The sequence below is a fragment of the Oncorhynchus nerka genome, linkage group LG27 (assembly GCF_034236695.1).
Source record: "Oncorhynchus nerka isolate Pitt River linkage group LG27, Oner_Uvic_2.0, whole genome shotgun sequence".
NCBI lineage: Eukaryota > Metazoa > Chordata > Actinopteri > Salmoniformes > Salmonidae > Oncorhynchus > Oncorhynchus nerka.
The window spans coordinates 24392457-24415140 of NC_088422.1; the positions used below are offsets into that span (position 1 = coordinate 24392457).

At 41.9% G+C, this 22684-nt stretch overlaps 2 protein-coding genes and 1 pseudogene across 2 annotated transcripts; 2 read left to right on the forward strand and 1 right to left on the reverse strand.

Moving 5' to 3' along the window:
* Positions 1 to 291: 291 nt before the first annotated feature.
* On the reverse strand, positions 292 to 3491 carry LOC115111001 (natterin-4-like; annotated as a pseudogene).
* Positions 3492 to 5261: 1770 nt separating this feature from the next.
* On the forward strand, positions 5262 to 7892 carry LOC115111420 (natterin-4-like). The gene is made up of 3 exons (XM_029637445.2): positions 5262 to 5355; positions 5872 to 5986; positions 7012 to 7892. The coding sequence occupies exons 2-3, from the start codon at positions 5872 to 5874 to the stop codon at positions 7890 to 7892; spliced, it is 996 nt and encodes a 331-aa protein (XP_029493305.2). The 5' UTR covers positions 5262 to 5355.
* A 375-nt stretch (positions 7893 to 8267) lies between these two features.
* On the forward strand, positions 8268 to 13509 carry LOC115111421 (probable peptidyl-tRNA hydrolase). Its single transcript, XM_029637447.2, has 5 exons — positions 8268 to 8411; positions 12029 to 12248; positions 12396 to 12495; positions 12596 to 12641; positions 12885 to 13509. Exons 1-5 carry the CDS (start codon positions 8304 to 8306, stop codon positions 13146 to 13148), a joined length of 738 nt encoding a protein of 245 aa, XP_029493307.2. The 5' UTR covers positions 8268 to 8303; the 3' UTR covers positions 13149 to 13509.
* Positions 13510 to 22684: the final 9175 nt, after the last annotated feature.

Genomic DNA, 22684 nt, shown 5'->3' on the forward strand with positions numbered 1-22684 from the left:
CCTACTGTTCTATTATAGTAATGGCAATGGAGGCAATGTTATGCGCTGTTATGAGACCACAAATAAAGTTTTTTCTTTGGCACATTTTTCAGATGTGGTATATTTTCATAACTCTGACTACAAAACTCTAAACTGAAAACAAATGTATTGCCCCCTATCTTATGTTCAGAATCTTTGATTGTGCAAAAAAAACATGAATTCATTCACCATTTTATCCAATAGCAAAAAAACACAACATACACATTTCAAAACTGTTCTTTTTGAAGTGCTGAAAAGAAAGAATAGTACATGGTAATATCATTTTCCATACAGTATTTGACTATTTATTTGATATAATTTCTATCCAATGGCAAATTGTGAGCATGTTGAGAAATACTGTTTGACAGTCTAACAGTTTCATAATCCTTATATAGTACACAATTAGGACAAATCATCAGAAATAGGAGTATTGTAAAGCAGTTGGCTACTGTTAAATCGTAGCACGGTAAAGTATGCCAAATCACCCTTTTTTTAATTGACTTGTCAACTGATAAGGTATCTCCTGTCTTTCTGCTTGAAATTGATCTGCGTACAGTGTATCAATGGAATTCAGATGAGTGGAATATATTGTTATATACAACCCATGTATTTCAGCAGTGCATTGTACACTACACTATAATTACAAATAGTAGCACAAGCACAAAGACTATTTCCACTTTGTCCACACTGGCTGACGGAGAATGATGATGGAGTATTTACAGACACATCCATATATGATTTGTTTTTACCTTCCAACATAAATTGATGTCAAATTCATACATTTATGAGATACAAATTTAGAAATGTACAGTGTTCAGTAGTTTTAGAACTATATATGTTAACAAGGCACTACATCATTTTGGTTCAGTAGTTATCAGTTTTGAGCAATTTAATTAAATGATAGTTAATTGTGTTGTTAACACATTACAAGAATATCATATCAAAAGTAAAGTGAATATTGCATTTTGAAAAGCAGATACTTAGATTGAATATGTATTCAAATTGAATGAGTGATTTGGTGCAGTGAACAAGTGGGAATCAGTTGGTTGTACTCAGTCAATTGAAATGTGTTTAGTTTTGAAACATGAGCCATGCTTAGAGTTGTGAAAATGTACCACATACTTGTGAAAATTGCACAAGTGATTGAAAAAACTCCAATATGGTTCCATGCTGCAGATAAAAAGGCAATAAAAAGGAATTAAATTACAACGTGCAATATATGTACACATTCTTTTTTGAGAGCATACATTTCAAAACAGGCACGTTCTGTATTTTCTGTCATTTAATTCATTAGACATAAATTGTGAAAAAAAATTGAACACAATAATCACAGTAGTCAGTTTTTCCATTGCTTTGTAGTTTACACCTGGCCAGGAACCACAAACTGTACAATACTTGTGTAAAATGTGCTACATGTGTCACATTAATCCGTGTTGGTATAACCTAGGGAGTACTTGATAATATAGATTGTGACATACAGTATACAGCAGACTGTATACTTACAGTGTGAGTGTAGATGTATGTAGATTTAGATTTAGAATTAGTTTGGATGATATTAGTCTTAATGACAGGGCTTGGCGTCTATGACAGGCTCACAGCGGTCCACCACGGCCCGGATCTCTCCGATCTGAACCGCATTGTACACCCCAGAGATAGAGGTCCACAGGGCCTCTCCGTTGCCATATGTACGGCTCAGCCTGGCTGTGAAGGGAATGTCTGCGGTGAACTTGCGGCCTTCCATGTACACGTTACAGGAGTGGTTGGGTGTTATGTTGAGCTCCACAGACACAGAGTGGCTGTGGGCTTCCACCATAGTGGTGCCCCTGTTGAACTGTAGGGTCTTCTCCGCACTGAACTCTACCCTTCCGGAGCCAGTCAGGGGGTATCTTGGCTGTGATGCCGGTGGTGATGCCCAGAATGGTGGTTCGTCCGATGTTCCAGGTGCTCTTCACCTCCGACGTTTTGGAGATGGTCACCGTCTTCACCACCATCTGGCACTCGTTGTTGGTGATAACGGAAATGCGCATGGTCTCGGGGGGGGGTAGTGGAATATTTCCACCTCATCGATGCTGTACTTTGACGTAGGAGATGTGCTGGCTGTAGGCGTCCCTGTTGATGGTCAGGACCTGGTAGCTCTTGTACCAGCACTCATCACCCTCCCAGGGCAGGAAGAAGGCCTTGAACTGAGGGACCACCTCCCCAAGCCATACTTGTTCTTCTCCATGTAGATGCCCACTCCGGGGCACGTTCTGACTGAGTCTGTGGGCACCGAGCCAGGTGAGTCCTCTTTTCACTCCACATATTCAAAGTGGTCCTTGTTGGTCAGGATCTGGAACGTAGTACTCTCTGTCACCGTAGGGGTATTGGCAGTAAGGCCCCTTGTGTAGAAGCCGACTTCGCAGTTATATTTGCAGATGTAGTCTGTGCGTTCAGTGTAGCTGTTGTAGATGCCCACAGCTACAGTGAGGAGAGAACCATTCCAGCTCAGCCACTGCAAGTTGAGCTATATAAAAAAATATTTTACATTTATTTAACTAGGCAAGTCAGTTAAGAACAAATTCTTATTTTCAATGACAGCCTAGGAACAGTGGGTCAACGGCCTTGTTTAGGGGCAGAACAACTGACTTTGACCTTGTCAGCTCGGGATTTCGATCTAGCAACCTTTCAGTTCCTGGTCCAACACTCTAACCACTAGGCTACCTGCCACCCCCTGACATTGTCCCTGAACATGAATGGAGCAGGCTTCTGTTCGTCCTCAAACTTAGGAGGGGTCAGTGGGGCCTGGACTGGACCTATAGTGTTCAGTTGGGGGGAACCTACCTTCCAGTACTGGGTTCAAGAGGGACACTAGAAGACAGAATAAAACAGTGTCACAATATGCACCTACTTTTGTTGTGTTGATGACCTTTTGAATGTTTTCTGTTTTCCTTTCTAAGAGGTCAAAAGCAGGGATTGACTGAATAAAAGGAGTATATCAAATTAGAGAAGTATACAAATGTAGTTTAATTTACCCTTCCGTCTCAGGGAGCTCTTCCTCACTACAGTATGTCCCGGAGGCTGCATGGAGGGGGGTCTGCAGCCTGGGCACAGGACTGTCCCAGGTGCAGCAGTGAGACGACCACCAAGACCGGCAGCTTCATCTGAGAAAGACCAGGGAAAGGAGGAATATTAGGAAACATTCAAGGACTATAGTTATAACTATAATGTTACACAAATTTACATTAACTCAACATGACATTGCTGTCAAACTCCCATTCCTTATTGTTTCTGCCAGTTTTCATGTAGGCTCCATTGAACAGCAACACACTGTATAATTTCAAATAGTGAAATAGTGCCCTAAATGCACACACCCTCACAGTGTCCCCCCAGGGAGCAGTGAACCTGTTGGTTCTCCAGGCTTATATAGCTCCTGTATGACACTCATAAATTACAACACTCACTCTAACTCTCTCAGGGCTGTCATGGACTGGCATGGTAGAAGAACGAGGAGGAATGTGGAGGTGTCACTTTCTATTATTTTCATTTGTATTATTGTTTCATTATTATAATCATCTGAAATGTAAGCCAGTCTTTCTCTCTCTCTTTGATGCGTTCTTTCTCTCTCTCTCTCTCTCTCGCTGTCTCTCTCGCTGTCTCTCTCTCTGTCTCTCTCTCTCTCTCTCTCTCTCTCTCTCTCTGTCTCTCGCTGTCTCTCTCTCTGTCTCTCTCTCTCTCTCTCTCTCTCTCTCTCTCTCTCTCTCTCTCTCTCTCTCTCTCGCTGTCTCTCTCCCTCTGTCTCTCTCTCTGTCTCTCTCTCTCTCTCTCTCTCTCTCTCTCTCTCTCTCGCTGTCTCTCTCCCTCTGTCTCTGTCTCTCTCTCTCTCTCGTCCTTGACAGTCAACATCCCACTATGACAATCTACACGATGACAAAATAATCCACATTGGACATAGTTCAGGAGCTTCTTGTTGTTGTGCACTTTTCTTGTTGTTGTGCATCCCATCATCTTACCAGTAGGGAAGAACAGATATATTGAAGATAAGATGAGGATTATTAACCTGATTAAGCTAACAGAGATAAAAAAGGTTCTAGAACTGCGCAGACTGTCCTGAAATATCAGACAGCCTTATCTCAGTGACCTCCAGTCCTGTGAAATGATACACAGACACAGCACAAACATGGCCTTTCCATCATTTGATTAGGAAGCACTATTTAGTTGTGAGCGTAATAGCATGATTTATTTCAATAAATCCCAGAAGAGCAGTTCATGTGTAATTGATATAAATGTGTCGACAAGTGCGGTGATAATGAATGATCAAAGACATATTCTATCAATGTAAAGACCTTTACACTGTCTGTCCTATTTTATTATCTGCAGAGGAACATTGAGTCTTTTCAATCTACCATGATAATGGAATTGATAATAGCTATCTGTTCAAGGACTTATAGAGATGGCCTTGACCCTTGTGATCATCAGTTAGGTTTACCAATCAGAGCAATTCCACGTTTTTGGCCTTCATCCGTACAGGGTCAACAATATTATCTCTGTGTTTCTGCGAGGTAATAGTTATTGTGATAATGGCGATAGTCTCTAAAATAATCGATAACGGAGGACTCTAAAGGATATTACCACTGGGTTCTTTGTCTTTGCTTACCAAGAACAACCTAACTTGCATCACAATACCAAAGCCATTCTTATGCAATGTGATTTTGTTCTTAGATATTGTACGTGATTCCTGGTAGATCCTGTCCAGTGATATAAAAGCTCATATTGACTGCTGTAATGGGGTAGAAAGGTATCCTCTCAAGCATTACTTACACAACCACTGCAAGAGCACCAAAACTACATAGTCAAATTATTTTTATCGTCATCATCGGCGATCACTCGAGTCGAGTATGACTGTCCTCAATGAGGTCTTCTATTTGTGGGTCTTCAGGTGGCTGTAGAGGCCGATCCGGCAGCCACATATGTTGGTGCAGTGTGGGTCGGGGTGAGTGGTGGTTGGGCCTTTTTGGTGTTGTCTCTCCTTGCGTAGCTGCCCCTTGTCCTTTGTGGCACGGTGGAAATCTGTTTTGTGTTGACCAGCTCCCTCTTGAATGTTTTTTCTCTAGTTGTATCTGTTTAGTGCAGTGTCCTTCACTTTACTTTTTGAATCACTAAACAATAAGCACTGTACACCAAAAGTAATGGGGCGGAAGCAGCAGCAGAGGACTCTTATATAGTAAGAGTACTAGACCAATGGGCATGGTGCCACTCACTGTAGCACTGGCTACTTTATTGGGGGCAATTATCCTGCAGGGAGGTTTAAAACGTAGCAAGGGGCTGCAGATCAAGCCACTGGAGGAGGAACCTGTCAAGGTAACACAGCTTCTTTACATCAACCTATGTGTATAAAATATTATATTACTGTTAGCTCTGTGCTGAATACTAATATCAGGATTTACTGTATTGTGCATCTGGAACATAAAACAATCAGAGGCAGAGAGAGGAGAGGCAGTTTTGTTGTGATTCTCTTTAGTAAATAATAGGCAAGACCTACAAATGAGCATCTTAATGTATTCAGTCCATCAGCAATATACTGAAGTATATTCAATGAAGTGTTTGAAATACTGTAGATGGGGGAACGCATGGATATTTATATGGAAATGCCAGCTACGAGGAACACTGAGCATTTTCCAGATTGAAGGTGGTGAATGTTAAAAATGCACAGGGTAGCACTCTGCTAATGTCATCTGAGATAGGTAAACTGATGTGACTGTGGTGTGTGTGTGTGTGTGTGTGTGTGTGTGTGTGTGTGTGTGTGTGTGTGTGTGTGTGTGTGTGTGTGTGTGTGTGTGTGTGTGTGTGTGTGTGTGTGTGTGTGTGTGTTGCTAGATGAGGCTGACTTTCCTGGTCATCCTGGCAGTGCTGCAGCTCTGCAGCCCAGTCTTCCTCTCTGACCCCCTGCTCTACACCTCTCAGCTGGAGGAGGGGCAGGATGCACCAAGCAGTGAGTCTGATTATATTACACCAGAGGCGGCTGGGGGGAGGAGCTATAAGAGGACAGGCTCAGTTTAATGGCTGGAATGGAATAAGTGGAACGGTATCAAACATTTGGAAACTACACATGTTAGACTCTGTTCCATTAATTCCATTCCAGGCATTACAATGAGCTTGTCCTGCTATAGCTCCTCCCACCACTCTCCCCTGTATTACAGCCTATTACACAAACACGTTGATCAGAAACTTTCAATTGGGTCTCAGAGTGTAAACATTTTGTCTGAATATTCTCTACCAAACTAAAGAATTGTATTTATTTGATTTATTTGATTTATTTCACCTTTATTTTATCAGGGAGTCATACTGAGACCAAGGGTTTTTACAGATGAGCTCTGAATTACATCAATTACAGAAAATACACACATCAATATAAATACAAAATATAAATATAAAAGAGGCACCAAAACATCAAATTTAAGAACATGTTGAAGATTGTTCCACAAATAAGCTGCAAGAAAACTAGTAGCTGATTTATCTAACTCAGTAGAGACCAAAGTTAACCATCCCGGGTGTGGTAACTCGTATGTCTAAAGTTTAGTAAAGATGTTCTGTAGAGTGGGACTTTTTGTAAAAGGGCTTTATAAATGAAAACATAGCAATGTATCTACGTGACATCAAAGAGGACCAACCAACTTTCTGGTAGAGAATACAGTGATGACTACTAAAATTGCCACTGGTAATAAAGCTCAGTGGGCTATGCTAAACTGCATCTAATGGCTTTAATGAAGTGGCAGTTGCGCTCAAATAGATAATGTTGCCATAGTCTAGGACCAATAAGAATGTCGACCGAATAATCTGCTTTCTACTATTTAGCGAGAGGCAGGACCTTTTTCTCTTAGAAGCCCCATTTTTATTCTCAGCTTCTTAACTAACTCATCAATAATGAGTGAATGAATCCAAATTACGTTAGATTTCAAATCCACAAAAGATACTCCATTGCAACCTATGACCTTTGCTTTCTGTACCTCATCACAGAGCCCTGGCTCAACCCTCTGCTGGAAGATGTGGTCCCTGATCTGGACATCCACAGTCCATCCACACTGACAGAGACCTCAGATCTAGAGCCCCAGTTCCCCGATTCCCTGTTTATGTATGGGGAGAACGCCAACCTTAAATGGGTTCAATGGGAAGGGTCCCTCCCTAATGGTGCTGTGGGCATCTACAACGGTTACACCGAACGACATGACTACATCTGCAAAGTCAACTGCGAAGCTGGCTTCTATACCGCAAGCAAAGGCAGTTTCTGCCAGTACCCCTACGCTGACAAGGAGCATTCATCCTCCAAGTTCGAAGTCCTGGTCAATGTGGACAACTTTGAGTTTGTGGAGTGGATCGAGGAGGAATACGGTGCTGTCCCCCAACATGCTGTCAAGACCTGCCAAGGTGTTGAGATATACGTCGGCAAGAACAAATACGGTCTGGGAAAGGTTGTGACCCAACATAAAGCCTTCTTCCTGCCTTGGGAGGGTGATGAGTACTGGTACAAGAGATACCAGGTCCTGGCCATCAACAGGGACACCTACAGCCAGCACATCTCTCACGTGGAGTACGCCATCGACCAGATCGAGTTGTTCAACCACCCTCCTGAGGCCATGCAGTTTGTCAGGGTCACCAACCTGGAGTGCAGCAGTGTGGAGAAGAAGGTCTTGCTGGAGAAGACCAGCAATGTGGAGAAGACCTGGGACATCGGCAGGGAGAGCCGCAACAGCTCCACCACCATGACGGCCAAGGTGCCCATTATCAGCCCAGGCACCGTGGACTTCACCAAGGAGCAGACGGTGAGCTTCTCAGAGGGAACCACCATGGTGGAGTCTATCCCTGAGCCACCCTGCTACCCTGTTGAGACAGACCCCTGAGACAGAAGAACTCTAGTGGAGAACTCCTGCACCTGGTCCCTCCCCAACCACTCCTGTGTCATCAATAAACTGATGTAACTTCATATTCAGATGGAGGGCAGGAAGATGACATTTTGTTGAACTTTTTTTAATTTACCCATGACATCATCCCATTTGTTTCAACGGGTACATAAAAATAGGCTGACTGTGCATTTTCTATGAGCGTGTAGGCACCTAAACCTCCTAGCTAGGTGGCGGTACGCTTAAAAGGAGACAATGAACTCCACTTTTCTGGACCACCATCACAGGGACTTATTTTGTTTTATGATGGTGTTTGAGCTGAAGTGAAATGGGAGATCAATGCTGTGGTGGAGAGATGCCAGCCTGTCCTGTGTGTCACAGTTTTTCAAGACGCTGTTGAACTTTGTTACAATGAGACGACTTTTATCGAAACTGATAAACCGAGCGTTGCTGACTGAACCCTTTGCACCAATAATGGACATTGGAGCAGGAGTCCACACAAATGCTCGTCGGAGGCTGGTAAGTGAAATATTCAGGAAAGACATTGCTGCACAAATGTCTTCTGGTCTAGTGCACTGCAACCACTTGTCTTGCTCACAGAGTTTGATATGTAATAATCGTAGGCCTACTACTAGTTACAATGTTGCTGTTGGCATAGCAGCCCATCACTACAATATAATAATGTAACAATGCTCGTAACGTTGTAGGCGACAATGTAGTACCACAGCGGACAGTGTGTCAGTAGGTCGCATCAGATGCTGTACATGATGTTGTTCACATTAGCCCACAGTTTGCAAACATCGCATCATTAACTGTTACATGTAGTTACAATTATTACATGTAGTGGCTTACCTAGTCAAAATATGTACTATTATTTCTTAATCTGATGCAGCACTCCATCACTCTCCTTGGTCAAATAGCCCTTACACAGCCTGGAGGTGGGTTTTGGGTCATTGTCCTGTTGAAAAACAAATGATAGTCCCACTAAGCGCAAACCAGCAGAATGCTGTGGTAACCATGCTGGATAAGTGTGCCTTGAATTCTAAATAAATCACAGACTGTGTCACCAGTAAAGTACCATCACACCTCCTCCTCCATGCTTCACAGTGGGAACCACACATGCAGACAATACGTTCACCTACTCTGTGTCTCACAAAGACACAGAGGTTGGAACCAAAAATCTCAGATTTGGACAAATCAGACCACCAGATTAATGTCCATTGCTCGTGTTTCTTGGCCCAAGCAAGTCTCTTATTATTATTTGTGTCATTTAGTAGTAGTTTCTTTGCAGCAATTCAACCATGAAGGCCTGATTCACGTAGTCTCCTTTGAAATCCTGATAATTAATTGCACCCATATAGTGTCCCAGGTCTAGATCCTGATTAGAGAGGAACAATTTTTTTAAAAGCAGTGGAACTGGCTTCGAGGTCCAGAGTTGAGTTTTCAGAAAACTGGGCTATATTTTGTCATGACTAGACTAGTTAAATCCCTGAGTGATTTTTTTTTTCTACCAGGGTATATTGGGTTGGCCAAAGAAACAGAACACTGTTTCTATTGTAAAGTAAATAGATCATGTCAATGCCATTATGACATCCTTTTTGGTCCCCAGGCAAAGCCTATAAAAGCGTGGGTCCAGCCACTCATTGGATATAACAATAATCCTGGCCAGATGCAGACAATCCACCTCTCACCCAGTCCACAGGAGGTGTAGAACCACTCTGGCTGTGGGGCGCTGTAGGTGAGTTGGCAAGAGGAGACGTTAGGTACCTTAACCCAACTCGGTCCTGCCCCCCCACTATCAGCTGTGTAGTGCTAGGGAAAAAACCAAAACGTGCACCCAGGGGGGGCCCCAGGACTGAGTTTGGGAAACCCTGCCTTAGCCTACTAGCTATCACCACCTTTATATTTAACTAGGCAAGTTAGTTAAGAACAAATTCTTATTTACAATGACGGCCTAGGAACAGTGGGTTAACTGCCTTGTTCAGGGGCAGAACGACAGATTTTTACCTTGTCAGCTCGTGGATTCAATCTAGTAACCTTTCGGTTACTGGCCCAACGCTCTAACCACTAGGCTACCTGTCGCCCCTGTGTGAAAAAGTAATTGCCCCCTTACACTCAATAACTGGTTGTGCCACCTTCAGCTGCAGGTCAGGGCTCTGTGCAGACCAGTCAAGTTCTTCCACACAGATCTCAACAAACCATTTCTGTATGGACCTCGCTTTGTGCACGGGGGCATTGTCATGCTGAAACAGGAAAGGGCCTTCCCCAAACTGTTACCACAAAGTTGGAAGCACAGAATTATCTAGAATGTTGTTCATTATATGCTGTAGCATTAAGATTTCCCTTCACTGGAACTAAGGGGCCTAGCCCGAACCATGAAAAACAGCCCCAGACCATTATTCCTCCTCCATCAAACTTTACAGTTGGCACTATGCATTGGGGCAGTTAGCATTCTCCTGGCATCCGCCAAACCCAGATTGTTCCGTCGAACTGCTAGATGGTGAAGCGTGATTCATTACTCCAGAGAACGTGTTTTCACTGCTCCAGAGTCCAATGGCTGTGAGCTTTACACCACTCCAGCCGACGCTTGGCATTGCACATTGTGATCTTAGGCTTGTGTGCGGCTGCTTGGCCATGGAAACCCATTTCATGAAGCTCCCGACTAACAGTTCTTGTGCTGATGTTGCTTCGAGAGGCAGTTTGGAACTCTGTAGTGAGTGTTGCAACTGAGGACAGACGATTTTTACACGCTTTAGCACTCGGCAGTCCTGTTCTGTGAGCTTGTGTGGCTACTACTTCGCTGCTGAACAGCTGTAGCTCCTACACATTTCCACTTCACAATAACAGCACTTACAGTTGACTGGAGCAGCTCTAGCAGGGCAGAAATTTGTTGAACTGACGTGCCAGGTGGCATCCTATGACTGTGCCACAATGAGTCACTGAGCTCTTCAGTAAGGCCATTCTACTGCCAATGTTTGTCTATGGTGATTGCATGGCTGTGTGCTCGATTTTATACACCTGTCCACATACTTTTGTATATATAGTGTATTTGACAGCCTCCACTCTTCTGGGAAGGCTTTCCACTAGATGTTGGAACATTGCTGCAGGGACCTGCTTCCATTCAGCCACAAGAGCATTAGCACTGATGTTGGGCAATTAGGCCTGGCTCGCAGTCGGCCTTCAGATCTTGCTACCGCACAGCAATCGGTACTGGAGTGCCAAGTCTAGGTCCAAGAGGCTTCTAAACAGCTTCTACCCCCTAGCCATAAGACTCCTGAACAGCTAATCAAATGGCTATTTGCATTGCCCCCCCCACACACACACACGCTGCTGCTACTCTATTACTATCTATGCATAGCCACTTTAATAACTCTACCTACATGTACATAATTACCTCGACACCGGTGCCCCCGCACATTGGCACATTGACTCTGTACCGGTATCCCCTGTATATAGCCTCCACATTGACTCTGTGCCGGTACCCCCTGTATATAGCCTCCACATTGACTCTGTACCGGTATCCCCTGTATATAGCCTCCACATTGACTCTGTACCGGTATCCCCTGTATATAGCCTCCACATTGACTCTGTACCGGTATCCCCTGTATATAGCCTCCACATTGACTCTGTACCGGTACCCCCTGTATATAGCCTCCACATTGACTCTGTACCGGTACCCCCTGTATATAGCCTCCACATTGACTCTGTACCGGTATCCCCTGTATATAGCCTCCACATTGACTCTGTACCGGTATCCCCTGTATATAGCCTCCACATTGACTCTGTACCGGTATCCCCTGTATTTCGCCCCGCTATTGTTATTTACTGCTGCTCCTTAGTTATTTGTTTTTCTTATCTCTTACCTTTTTTTTAGATATTTTTTTAGAACTGCATTGTTGGTTAAGGGCTTGTAAGTAAGCATTTCACTGTAAGGTTCACTTAGACCTGTTGTATTCGGGGCATGTGACAGGATTTTTTATTATTGTTAGTTAATACCCTCATATCAGGTCAAATGTGTGGCTAAATGTACACAAATCAGTCCATTCTTGTGGGAGGAGATCACTGCACTCTCCAGTGGCGTTTAGAGAAATATAATATGCAAAGATGGAAAATAAGTATTTCTTATCCTTGTGCAGATTGTGGGACTGGGCAACCCTGGAATGAACGGTTCGCGCCACAGTGTGGGCATGGCTGTGCTGGAAGCACTTGCTGCACGGCTGAGGTTAGCTGAAAGCTGGCATGGCGATAGGCACGTTTCCGGTGAGGTCATCGTATCTGACATCCAGGACACCCAAATTGTGCTTCTCCGACCACGACTACTGATGAACATAAACGGTGTATCCGTGGCCAAAGCAGGTGACGATTCTTGTGTCTTCTTGATGTCTTTTGACATTTTATGAATTTTCAGTTTTGACTGTCAGAGGAATTATGACAAAAGTGAGCTATTCCTACTGTAAATGAATTGTTCATGATATTGTTTTGTTTTCATGACCTTGGATCAAGCGGTCAAATACAGCATCAAGCCTGAGCACATCCTCCTGGTTCATGACGACTTGGACAAGCCCCTTGGGAAGCTTGCTATGAAACAAGGAGGGAGCGCCAGGTGAGTTGATTCCCTGCCAGTTATCGGCATTACTAATGATGCTATCTGACAACGTGATCCTCACAACTTTGTGCTCCTTCTATATGTTGTTGATTGACAGGGGTCACAATGGTGTGCGGTCCTGTGTTGAGTGTCTGCAGACAGATGTAAGTAGCTTTCCACACAGAAAAATACTCTCCCTTCCCACATTAGGAGGAATTGAGTGAAGATAGATGACGTTTCCCATTGACAAATTTGGGGAAAGTGTTATACAGTCCAGAGCAATGTCATGTTTGTCAAAGGGGGGAGGGGGGTGAGAGCAGGGTAAAAATACACATTTATTTCTCAGGGTAAAAATACACATTTATTTCTCAAGATAGAATAGTACTTTTCTATCCTGTGCCCTCCAGGTGATGCCCAGACTCCGTGTTGGGATTGGCAGACCATCGGGTGAAACATTAGTGAACCGGCATGTTCTGGGGCGCTTCTCTCAGGAGGAGCAGAAGATTCTCAGCGGGGTTCTAGAGCAGAGTGTGGACATTCTCCTCTCCCAGCTCATTGACGAGGATGTGCAGTCCCCACTGTTGCCACCAGGAGGCAGACCGGCATTACAGACTGGGAAACGGAGGGTTTGCTCAATTTCTCCAGCAAAGGACACAACCTGCCAGACATGAGACTGACCAGAGACTTTGACAGAGCCAGTGAAGCTATGACGGCACTCTGGGATAGTAGCTTTGCTGCTGCTGCTAAAACAAAGCTGCCTCTTACAGAAACATGAAAGTGTGAACATGTTTTTATTTATTGGGACTTTATTTATTATCTAGTTTGGGATGTATGTGAAATGAATACAAAGTAAGCACACTGCATTTCAAAGACCAAAAGTGTAGATATGCATAAGATAATCATTGCATATCTCCTAGAATAGTATGCATTCTTTGTTTTTTTGGCCTAATCTACAATCATGTAAAAGGTCCAAGGAGTGACCAAGACATGATATTAGAGTGATTAAACAATAAAACCATCATACCAATAGCATTGAGAAAAAATGTAACTAGTGGTGAATGAACTGAGATATTACCAGTGGGTTTCCTGATAACAGAACCTGCTCCACTCGTGTTGTAGCCACTCTTGAAAGCTTCCAAGTGCCTCACATCTTTTAAGCTCATTCTCTTTGCTGTATTTACTGCTTCAACATATTGATTCCATCCTTTAATTCTCAGCCTATAAGCATGCTTCATCAATGAGTGTTTTTAATGACAACTAGCAATTGGTCAAGAAGTGTAGCATTCTCACCACAGTGAATATCGGAGCTCACAAAAACTGAGAAAAGAGCATATAAAAAGTAGGTAAAGAGACAGTGAGAGAAAGGAAAACCCATAAGTATATGGGCCTAATATATAACGATGCAGGGCGAAAGAAAGGGAGGGAGAGAAAAGAATGGGGGACAAACATTGTAGTATAGTGCTGTTTGAAGCCTTCTGTTTGGACCTAGCTCAGAGTCACAACAAAGCATCAGGGCCACACTTGTAGATGTGGGGAATAGGACTCGAAGGGAATCTCTCCACTCATGACAGACCCCCACCTCTCTACCCCATTCGCTTTCTCTTGTGTGACCCCCCCCATCAGCCAGCCCCTCCCCCACCAGGGCACTTTCCCAGCCCCTCTGAGTGGTCAGCCTGGGAGAGTGCAGTGGTGTCCTCAATAACTTTTCTCTGAAAGGTCAGAGGTCACTCATAAGGCTGGACAGTAGGCAAATTTATTCAGGAATGGTTTCCCCTCAGCTGCTATAGGCTAAGTTTCACTAGCCCAAAGCGCAGTGGGAGGTCTTCCCCTAAGCACACAGATGTGCTAAGACCTGGGATACACAAAAAGGCAGAGAGGGGGGATGGACACACACACACACAAACTGCATTCTCAACACCAATTGTGGACCCTCAGAGATTTCTTTAGGTTGAGGTGAGTTTAAAGTGGATTCGTTATTCACCATGATCCCCAATAGACAGTGATGGGGAGTAGTGAACAACATGTAGTTCATCTAGTAATTGAATTACATGTTGCAGTAGCTTAGTGGTAGTTTAACTCTAGGCAGTGTTTTCTAGTTAATAACTTTTTTTTTGCCATGTAGTGGTGTAGCTATAACTACTGGAACTACACACTCATGTTCTTTGAAAAAATAATATATGGGTGAAGTAGGCAAGAATGTATTTTTTTTTATTTTTTACATCAGACCAGCATAATTGTCACTTAAAACATTGTTTTTGTTTTTAATAGACTAAATTATACATTCTGTTAAAGCTGAAATCCTTAGTTGTTAGATCCATTTTTGGACTTATAAATTACAAGTTATTATGTATAAATGCCTCATGAGCTTAGTTCAACTGTCAGAACCCCAAATATAAGCTTGTTTAACACCAATGTTTGTAAACAATGGAAATATAAACAAACACTGTATAGCCTCAAAACATGGTTAAAACTATCATTTTGATATCATGGAAGGTCAGTCCTTGCATTCATAGCTCTGTTTATGAATTTGGGAGTCATTCCATTTCTCCAGGCCTATCCCTCAGCTTTTGACCATAACAAAGGCGTGGTCAACAGTTTTCTAGCTTCAACGCAAAAGTGATCTGTTCCTGCAATTTGTAGTCTATGACATTTCATATTTACATATGATAGTTCTTCACAGAGTATTTCTTCTTATGGGTAGCTTTAGTGTAGCTTAACTTCTTCCAGTGTAAAGTAATTGGTAGCTTGGCAAACTATATTTTCAGAGTAGCTTCCCAACACTGACCTGGGAACAATAAGAATTCAATATGGACATGATCAGTACAGGAATCTGGATTAAATTGACTGCTTGTAAAAGTAAAGATGAACTTTCTCAACAATGTCCTTTGTAATGATCAAGAAGGATACTGTCTGTCTTCCCACTCCTTGGGATAGGACTGTGAAGCTAAGCCTAATGGTTTAGTGCAGGGCCTTATATTGAGGATCCTGTTTTGGGATGCCATATGTCACAGCCAGCCAACCTCACCTAGCTTATTGTGGCCCCTATACCCTCGTCACCTAGCAACTGTGCAGCATTGGCATGCTGTTTTAAGTCCAGAGAGAGGCGAATATGACAAGAGAAGTGAAAACAAGACGATTCCCTAGTTTTACTGACTCACAGAGACGCTTTGAGACTAAATGTGTTAACACATTCAACTAATGTCTGAAGGTTTCTCCCTATATCAACAAATGAACACAGTCGGTCGCAGAAAATACACTGTAGATGTGATAACTTGATGAGTTAGGCTACACTGAGATGAACAGATCATGGGCCAGGTTTGTACATTATTACAGCATCTGTTGTAGGCCTACAAAACAGGATGAACTTCAGTGAAAGTAAGGGAGCGTAAAGAGAATATATTTCCAATAAAAGGGACGAACGTTTGGGCCTATCCTAAACTTTGAAGGTTTACGAAAACGCTTCCTACAGCCTAAATATTACATTCAGACCTTGAAAAATGGGCTAGGCCTATTCAAATCTGCACTGCACTGGGGAAAGAGTGCCCTCGTGTGTGTCCCATGTAGTGGGGACTGGTGGTGACAAACTTGGAAGCATCAGCTATATCATTGGAACTTTTGAAATGCCAATGACTACAGGACATTAACAAAAAATGTGTGAAAGGAGAGTCAATCTCTTAAACTGGAAATTAATTCAATGAAATTTACTTGCATATTACCATAGGATTCTGTTAATATAGGATAGGTTTTTTGCTGTCACAAAACCCAAGGAGACCAATTTATCAGCTCAAAGAAACGTAGATTTCCATGATGTGCTAAACTACAGCAGAAAACGTGCATGCTTATCTGAGAAATATAATTATATTTCTTCCCAATGCAGATATTTTTAGTCTATGACTTCCATAAGTGGGTTCATAATGTATTTTCTTTCTCTCCAATGAACTGAATGGGTTGAGTGAATCACAGTGAAGTCCTCACTCGCTTTAACGCGTCCTTTCCCTCTCTTTAGCCATAATCTCCAGTGATCTGCGGCCTCCTGCACTAAATTATTCTGACATGGCGGTGAAAAGGAAGCAGCGGGCAGGCCTTTTAAGAAGCAAATGAGCTTCGAAAGTGAGAAGATGTTCCCAGCAAAGGAAATGTTAACTGATTAAACCAACTGAGGTGCCTTTAAAGGGGAAAGGAGAGCCCAACCCCGAAGGCGGTCACTGTTTAATAATTTATCAGAGAGGGGTAGCCTATAAACCCAAACTATAGACCTAAAGCATCAGAGTGTGAAGCGCAAGTAGCATGCCCTTTTGGCTTGGTTGACCTACCTCGACGGGAAGTGATAAAGAAATCGAACGTAATCAAATCATTCTACCCATTCGATCGAATTGCCAGTTGAAAAATATGTTTTATTCGGGAAACTAGAAGAATTGTAGTAGTGAGAATAGTTGCAGATCTTCTGAGCGCCTGGACAGTTTCTGGAAAATTTGTATCATCAGAATGAGGTCACAATTTTAGAACCATAAGCATCTCATCACCCTTGCGATTTGTGGTCTACCTGTCAATCACCTTTGCCATGGAGAAAATTCTAGTCTATGTCTTGAAGATTTTCCCAAGAACTACTTGAGACATTTGAGAAATTAGGCATAGGCCTAAACTACACAAGCTTTTATTCCCCCGTAGCCTAATTATAGTATTTCTCGTATGGTCTGATAAAGGCTCTACTAATTATTATGTAATTATTATTAACAACCAAAACAATTGCCAAAATGCCATTCATTAATCATTTTAAATAAACTAATGAACAAACAAGGTGACTTGTTAGTACCTGGTCAGGCCTCCTAGGCTAAATTGTACGAATACCTCTGGTTCGTTTTTCTGAAACAAGTGAGGGAGAGGACACGTCATTTCGTCTATTAACAATATACGTTTTGCAAGGATAACAGTGTTTTCATTGTAATTGCCCTGGATAGGCAAAATAGGACTGTTGTATCTTTAAAAGGTTGCTGGTCCTTCATTCGCAGCTGCTGGCTTGTGTGTGCTAGGAGAATCATTACTTATTCAGCACAATGGACATTAATCAACCCGTGGTGTTATTCAAATTCAGTACCAAGCGAAGACCATCCCCACTCCCTCCGCCGTCCATCTCCGTAACACCGTTATTGTTAGTGGAGCTCAAGAAAAGCTTTTGGATAACAGAATAGGGAGCGCGCAGTGCCATTCCCATGCAGTCGTCCTATCAAGTAATGGCCAGTTGAAGGAGCGCCACGAGTTGACTCATATAACCTTTTTTTTTCGCGTCCTATGATTTTTCCAGAAGCTGGAGTATACAAGAAATGATGATTGGGACCGCAGAGGAGCAGGTGCACTCGGGTTTTAACCATTTTCCTTTGGACTTTCTCGCATCAGTAATGTTCTGCGTTGTCACCTTATAACGTTTGCAAAATAATAATATAACCACCATATTTGTATGATTGGAAGAATTTGAATTCTAGTTCAATTGCCTGTGTTCTGCTCTATAACGATATGGAAACTATATGTGTAAGAAGATGCGTCTTACAGGTACAGATATGGCGAAACGCAGGCGGAATGGAGTTTAAAGAACGCCTCGTTCCAAAGTGTGCGTTTCTTCTGATTCTGATGCTTAGAACAAACACCAAATAATCAACCATCTTTTCATGTAGGCTTATTATGACATTGAATTAAGAAAAGTTATCTCAGTGTTGTGGATGCTTTTGAATGGGAAATTGAATCATCTTTTGAGGGCCTTCGTCGACTTAACATCTTCGGGTAATTGGTAGCCAGCCATTGGTAGCTATCAAATATCAGAGTATAGAAAATAACATATATATATATTTTTTTGAAATGTGCATGTTACTAGACCTGCTGGGTTATAATAACATGTTTTAAGTAGAATAACAAAAGTTTTGCTACGTAAGTAAACAGGCCTACTAATTGTTCAACTTTATTAGTTTTAATTTACAAATATCGAGATTAATTTAATTAATGAGGTTCCTGTAGCCTGCAACTGATTATATTTTACCCCTCAATTAGATGATCCTTGGTGAGTCCGGTGCATGATTGGAATGACAGTCAATGATAGTGTCTCCATGTTTTCTATAGGCCTATATGTTTTACAGATTCAAATACAATTTATATAATCAATGCAAATGGTTGAATTAAGAACTGTTTTGAACAATGAGAGCTATGAGTTTGGAGAGACATACTTTGAGCCCTCGCGGTTGATTGTCCAAACGCAATTCTTGTGAAATTTTAAACTACCCGAGAATTGTATCTGGACATCTGTTGCTGGAGGTTCCTTTCACATCAGTGTCGTAAATAAAAGTTCTTAGTCTTCTCACAATAGTCATATTTCTAATTGGGAAATCTGCATTAAAATATTGATTATTAGATTTATTCATTATCCCACCAATTAGGCAATCCAAAACGACTAACGATTGTTAAACTAAACGTAAGTGTATAGGCTGCAGTAGCCTACAAATGTGTAGCCTACATGAATGAACATTTAATCAACAATGCTTTAATTAGCCCTAAGCCTACATAACCTTTGGAGGAGCAAGCTGTTTGCCATATAGTAGCCTAAAAACGTTCAGAATTTGTTTCAGAAGAATTTGTTCAAATGACACAACTAGGCCTACAGTTTATTTTGAGTAGGCCTAGGGCCCAATCCCACGAAGAGAAGATTTCAACGTTTTCTATGTTTTTCTTCTTCCTGCTTTCGATTGCCCTTAAGCAACGATTGGTTTATTGTCGCTCCACTGGTGTGCTTTTTTTGCGGCTCTTTAGTGCTGCTTTATGATACAATTTACATAATTCTTAAGGAATGTATCATTTACATTTAGTTTAACAACGAACCGTGGCCTTTTAAACATAATGCTTTGAAAACACCTTTACAAGCCAATAAAGAGGGGATTTGTTTGTCATTTTCATTTCAAGGTATATAGGTTTAGATAATTAATAATACAATTACTATCAGGTTTATAATATTTTGTTTGTGTTTTTGTTTATCTTTTTGGAAATATAATTGTTTATTTTTTATATTTTTTATACTGCATGTATCTGCTTGAGTTGCACATTTGTGATATTGAAATATGATTTTTAAAGAACAAATAAATTAATGACAAATTCAACCAACAAAATTAGCTATGTATTTTTTTCCATTCATGTTTATGTATGATCAAAATTGTTAGTGATATTACAAGGCTTTATTTTTATTTTCAGATATTTTATTTCAAGGCTCTATTGAATCTGTATCGCTGAAGCGTGCAATAGAAATTTAAAGGTACTTTCTGATTGAGCCGACATATGCAGTCTGTGCTAACGCGGGAACATTGCCTTTAAATTTCAATCACGCTGTAATGCTGAACTTCTGCAAACTGATTGAATAGAGCCCTAAATTGCAATTTTATTTTTGCTTAGACCAGTCGTTGGTTTTGACCTTTTGAAACGTTTTTGTCACAGGAGCCCTTCAAATAACTTCTGATCGAAATGATTCCAATATGTCTTTATGAATAGAATAGGCCTATTTATACTCCTTTGTTTTAGTCATTTCAACTCATATCCTCCCATCATTGATATTCAAGTTTCTAAAGGTGTAGATTGGTCAGGGGCAGAGTGGTCAGTGCTTTGTAAAACATTATTTACAAAAAAAAATCCATTCTTCTTTGGACATTCCATCTCAACCATTCAGCTTTATAACATCTTCAAACTTTCACGATAAGACCTAGGAAGTTACTGCATAACTGCATTATTAGTATGAACATAAATATAATGCTTCAAACTAAAACCAAGAAAGAATTTATATAGTTGCTCTAATCAGAGATGTCAGTATGGAATTGCTTCCAAGTCTCCAGTGTGGGATAACCAACCATGGTTTTTACTCCCTAGCAGTAGCTTGGGGATCTATTCGGGTTCTTTTTACATCACATTATCATCTCAGTTCTGATAGGTACTGCTCTCAGTAATTCCTTCACCAGACTCTTCTCTAATTCCTCTTGGTTAGCATGGAGAGCAAATGTGAGGATATATTTATTAATCTGTGTCCCTGGTAAATGGGTGTGATCCAGCAAATATATTTCTTTATTCCATTTACACATGACACAATAGAAAAGTAAAGACCAACTTGTGGTCCTCTCACTCCCACCGAACAAGCAGCTCTAAAAACCTCCCACCAACAGCCTCAAGTCTGAATCTTTCAGATTTAAATCTTTCACAGTAGAGAGGATAAAATAAACAGAAAAGTGCATATTGTGACACATTTCATTCTATTGAACAAGCATTCTTAGTGATCAGTGTGTATTGATAAGAAATTGGGTAAAAATGATATATTGAAGAGGCCATCTAATGACTGGGATTATGATCTGATATCCATCCATTACTGTATGTTGCCTCCTGTCTATTGATGTAATTTCTTTGATCCACAGATCAACAGCAGTGTGTTTGTGAGGTCTGAACCCAGCCTTGTAACTCCTCCGTTAAACCCGTCATTGTAATGAGATAGACACAGTCCAACATAAAATAGCCGCCAACTGCTTTGGTTAAACTAGGTATTTATCAATATCCAACTAGGCAGGGGTTACTACTGTATGGCAGAGAGAAGCAGTGATTTGACTTTGTATTCCGTATAAGCTGGTAGTATGTTTATAGGATGATGTATGGACAGGGAGTGCATGATTGACTGATTGTGGAGGAAAATAAGATGATAAAAGATGTGTTAGATGTATTGTTTATCTAATCACTGTTCTACTGCTTTAAACAGTGACCTCCATTGCTGGATCATCAGGTTCCATATACATTCAATACACACAGCTGATACTATAGCAGCCTTCGTTCTGATCCGGGTCAGTCGTTTCCTTCCTTATGTCCCTTTGACAGCCCAGTCACGTGACCAGGCTTCTGTAACATTGCTATGGGTGACAACACCACTGTGTAAGAGCAGGGTATGGCAGAGAGGCGTGGAGAGCATCACAGGGCTGCTGAGCTGACATTACATTATCCACTGTCTGGTCACATGGACTCTGCTAGGCATGGTACGCCACAAACAACCTAAAACCCCAAGGCTTTTCTTAGATCCTCACTTATACAACACATAGATTGTGACACAATAACGTATCTTGAGAAATAGCGAGCGAGGGAGAGAGACCACCAGGTAATGTAACACTGTGTGTGTACAAGCCTGTTGTCTTCATATTACCCCTTGCGCTCTTACGTAGTCTTGAGATGCATACCACCACAGCAGCATAGTGATGACAGAGCTGAAGGAGGCAAGGACTGCAGATATCCATATGATGATATACCCCGCCTCTGCCACCACCCGGAAATGTCATCACTATCTGATATGCTGGATCGAGCCAGTTTGCTCTGTGGTGGTACGCTCTGACGAGATGGACAAACACACAAAAAATAAGAGAACAGCCTTTAGTAAGCTTGTCCTGTATGAGGTGTGTAATATGCAGCTATTCTATACGTGTGTCTGTGTCCATCCGCATACATGTCATAGCAGCACGGCTGCACCGCACAATCAAGCTAGCATTACTAGCCTTCTCCTAGTTCTGTCAGTGGCAGCGGGCAGGCGTGTGACCGGTGACTGAGTGAGAGATGTCTGAGATGTCCGGAGACATCGCTGAAGCACGCTGACCACTCACAGAGCCCGGAGCATCCACAGTGCCCCCTCCATCCCCACCCCACCACCACAACCTTCTGGTACCAGAGGAACCCTGCTCTGTTGTCTCGGAGAACAGTGACTATCTACTATTCCTCTCCATGGAGTCACAGTTACAGACATACACTGTTTATAGTCCAGCTCTGACTGAGAGGGATGACATAGTTGATTGGCTCTAATGACAGCCATTATGCTCTTTGTTTTTTGGAGCGACACCAATTCAGGGAGAGATTTTATATTGAAGGATAGAAAGAGAAGCAATCTCTTTTTATTACCTGTGTCATCAACATCCAATGTTCAGAATTGTTAATAATACACAATTAATACACCGTAATGTATCACAGGAGGTTGGTGGCACCTTAATTGGGGAGAACGGGCCCGTGGTTATGACGAACAGAATAAATAGAATAGTATCAAATACATCAAACATGGTTTCCAGGTGTTTGATGCCATTCCATTTGCGCCGTTCTGGTCATTATTATGAGCCAACGTCCCCTCAGCGGCCTCCTGTGATGTAGATGTCCTTTAATCAACATGTCT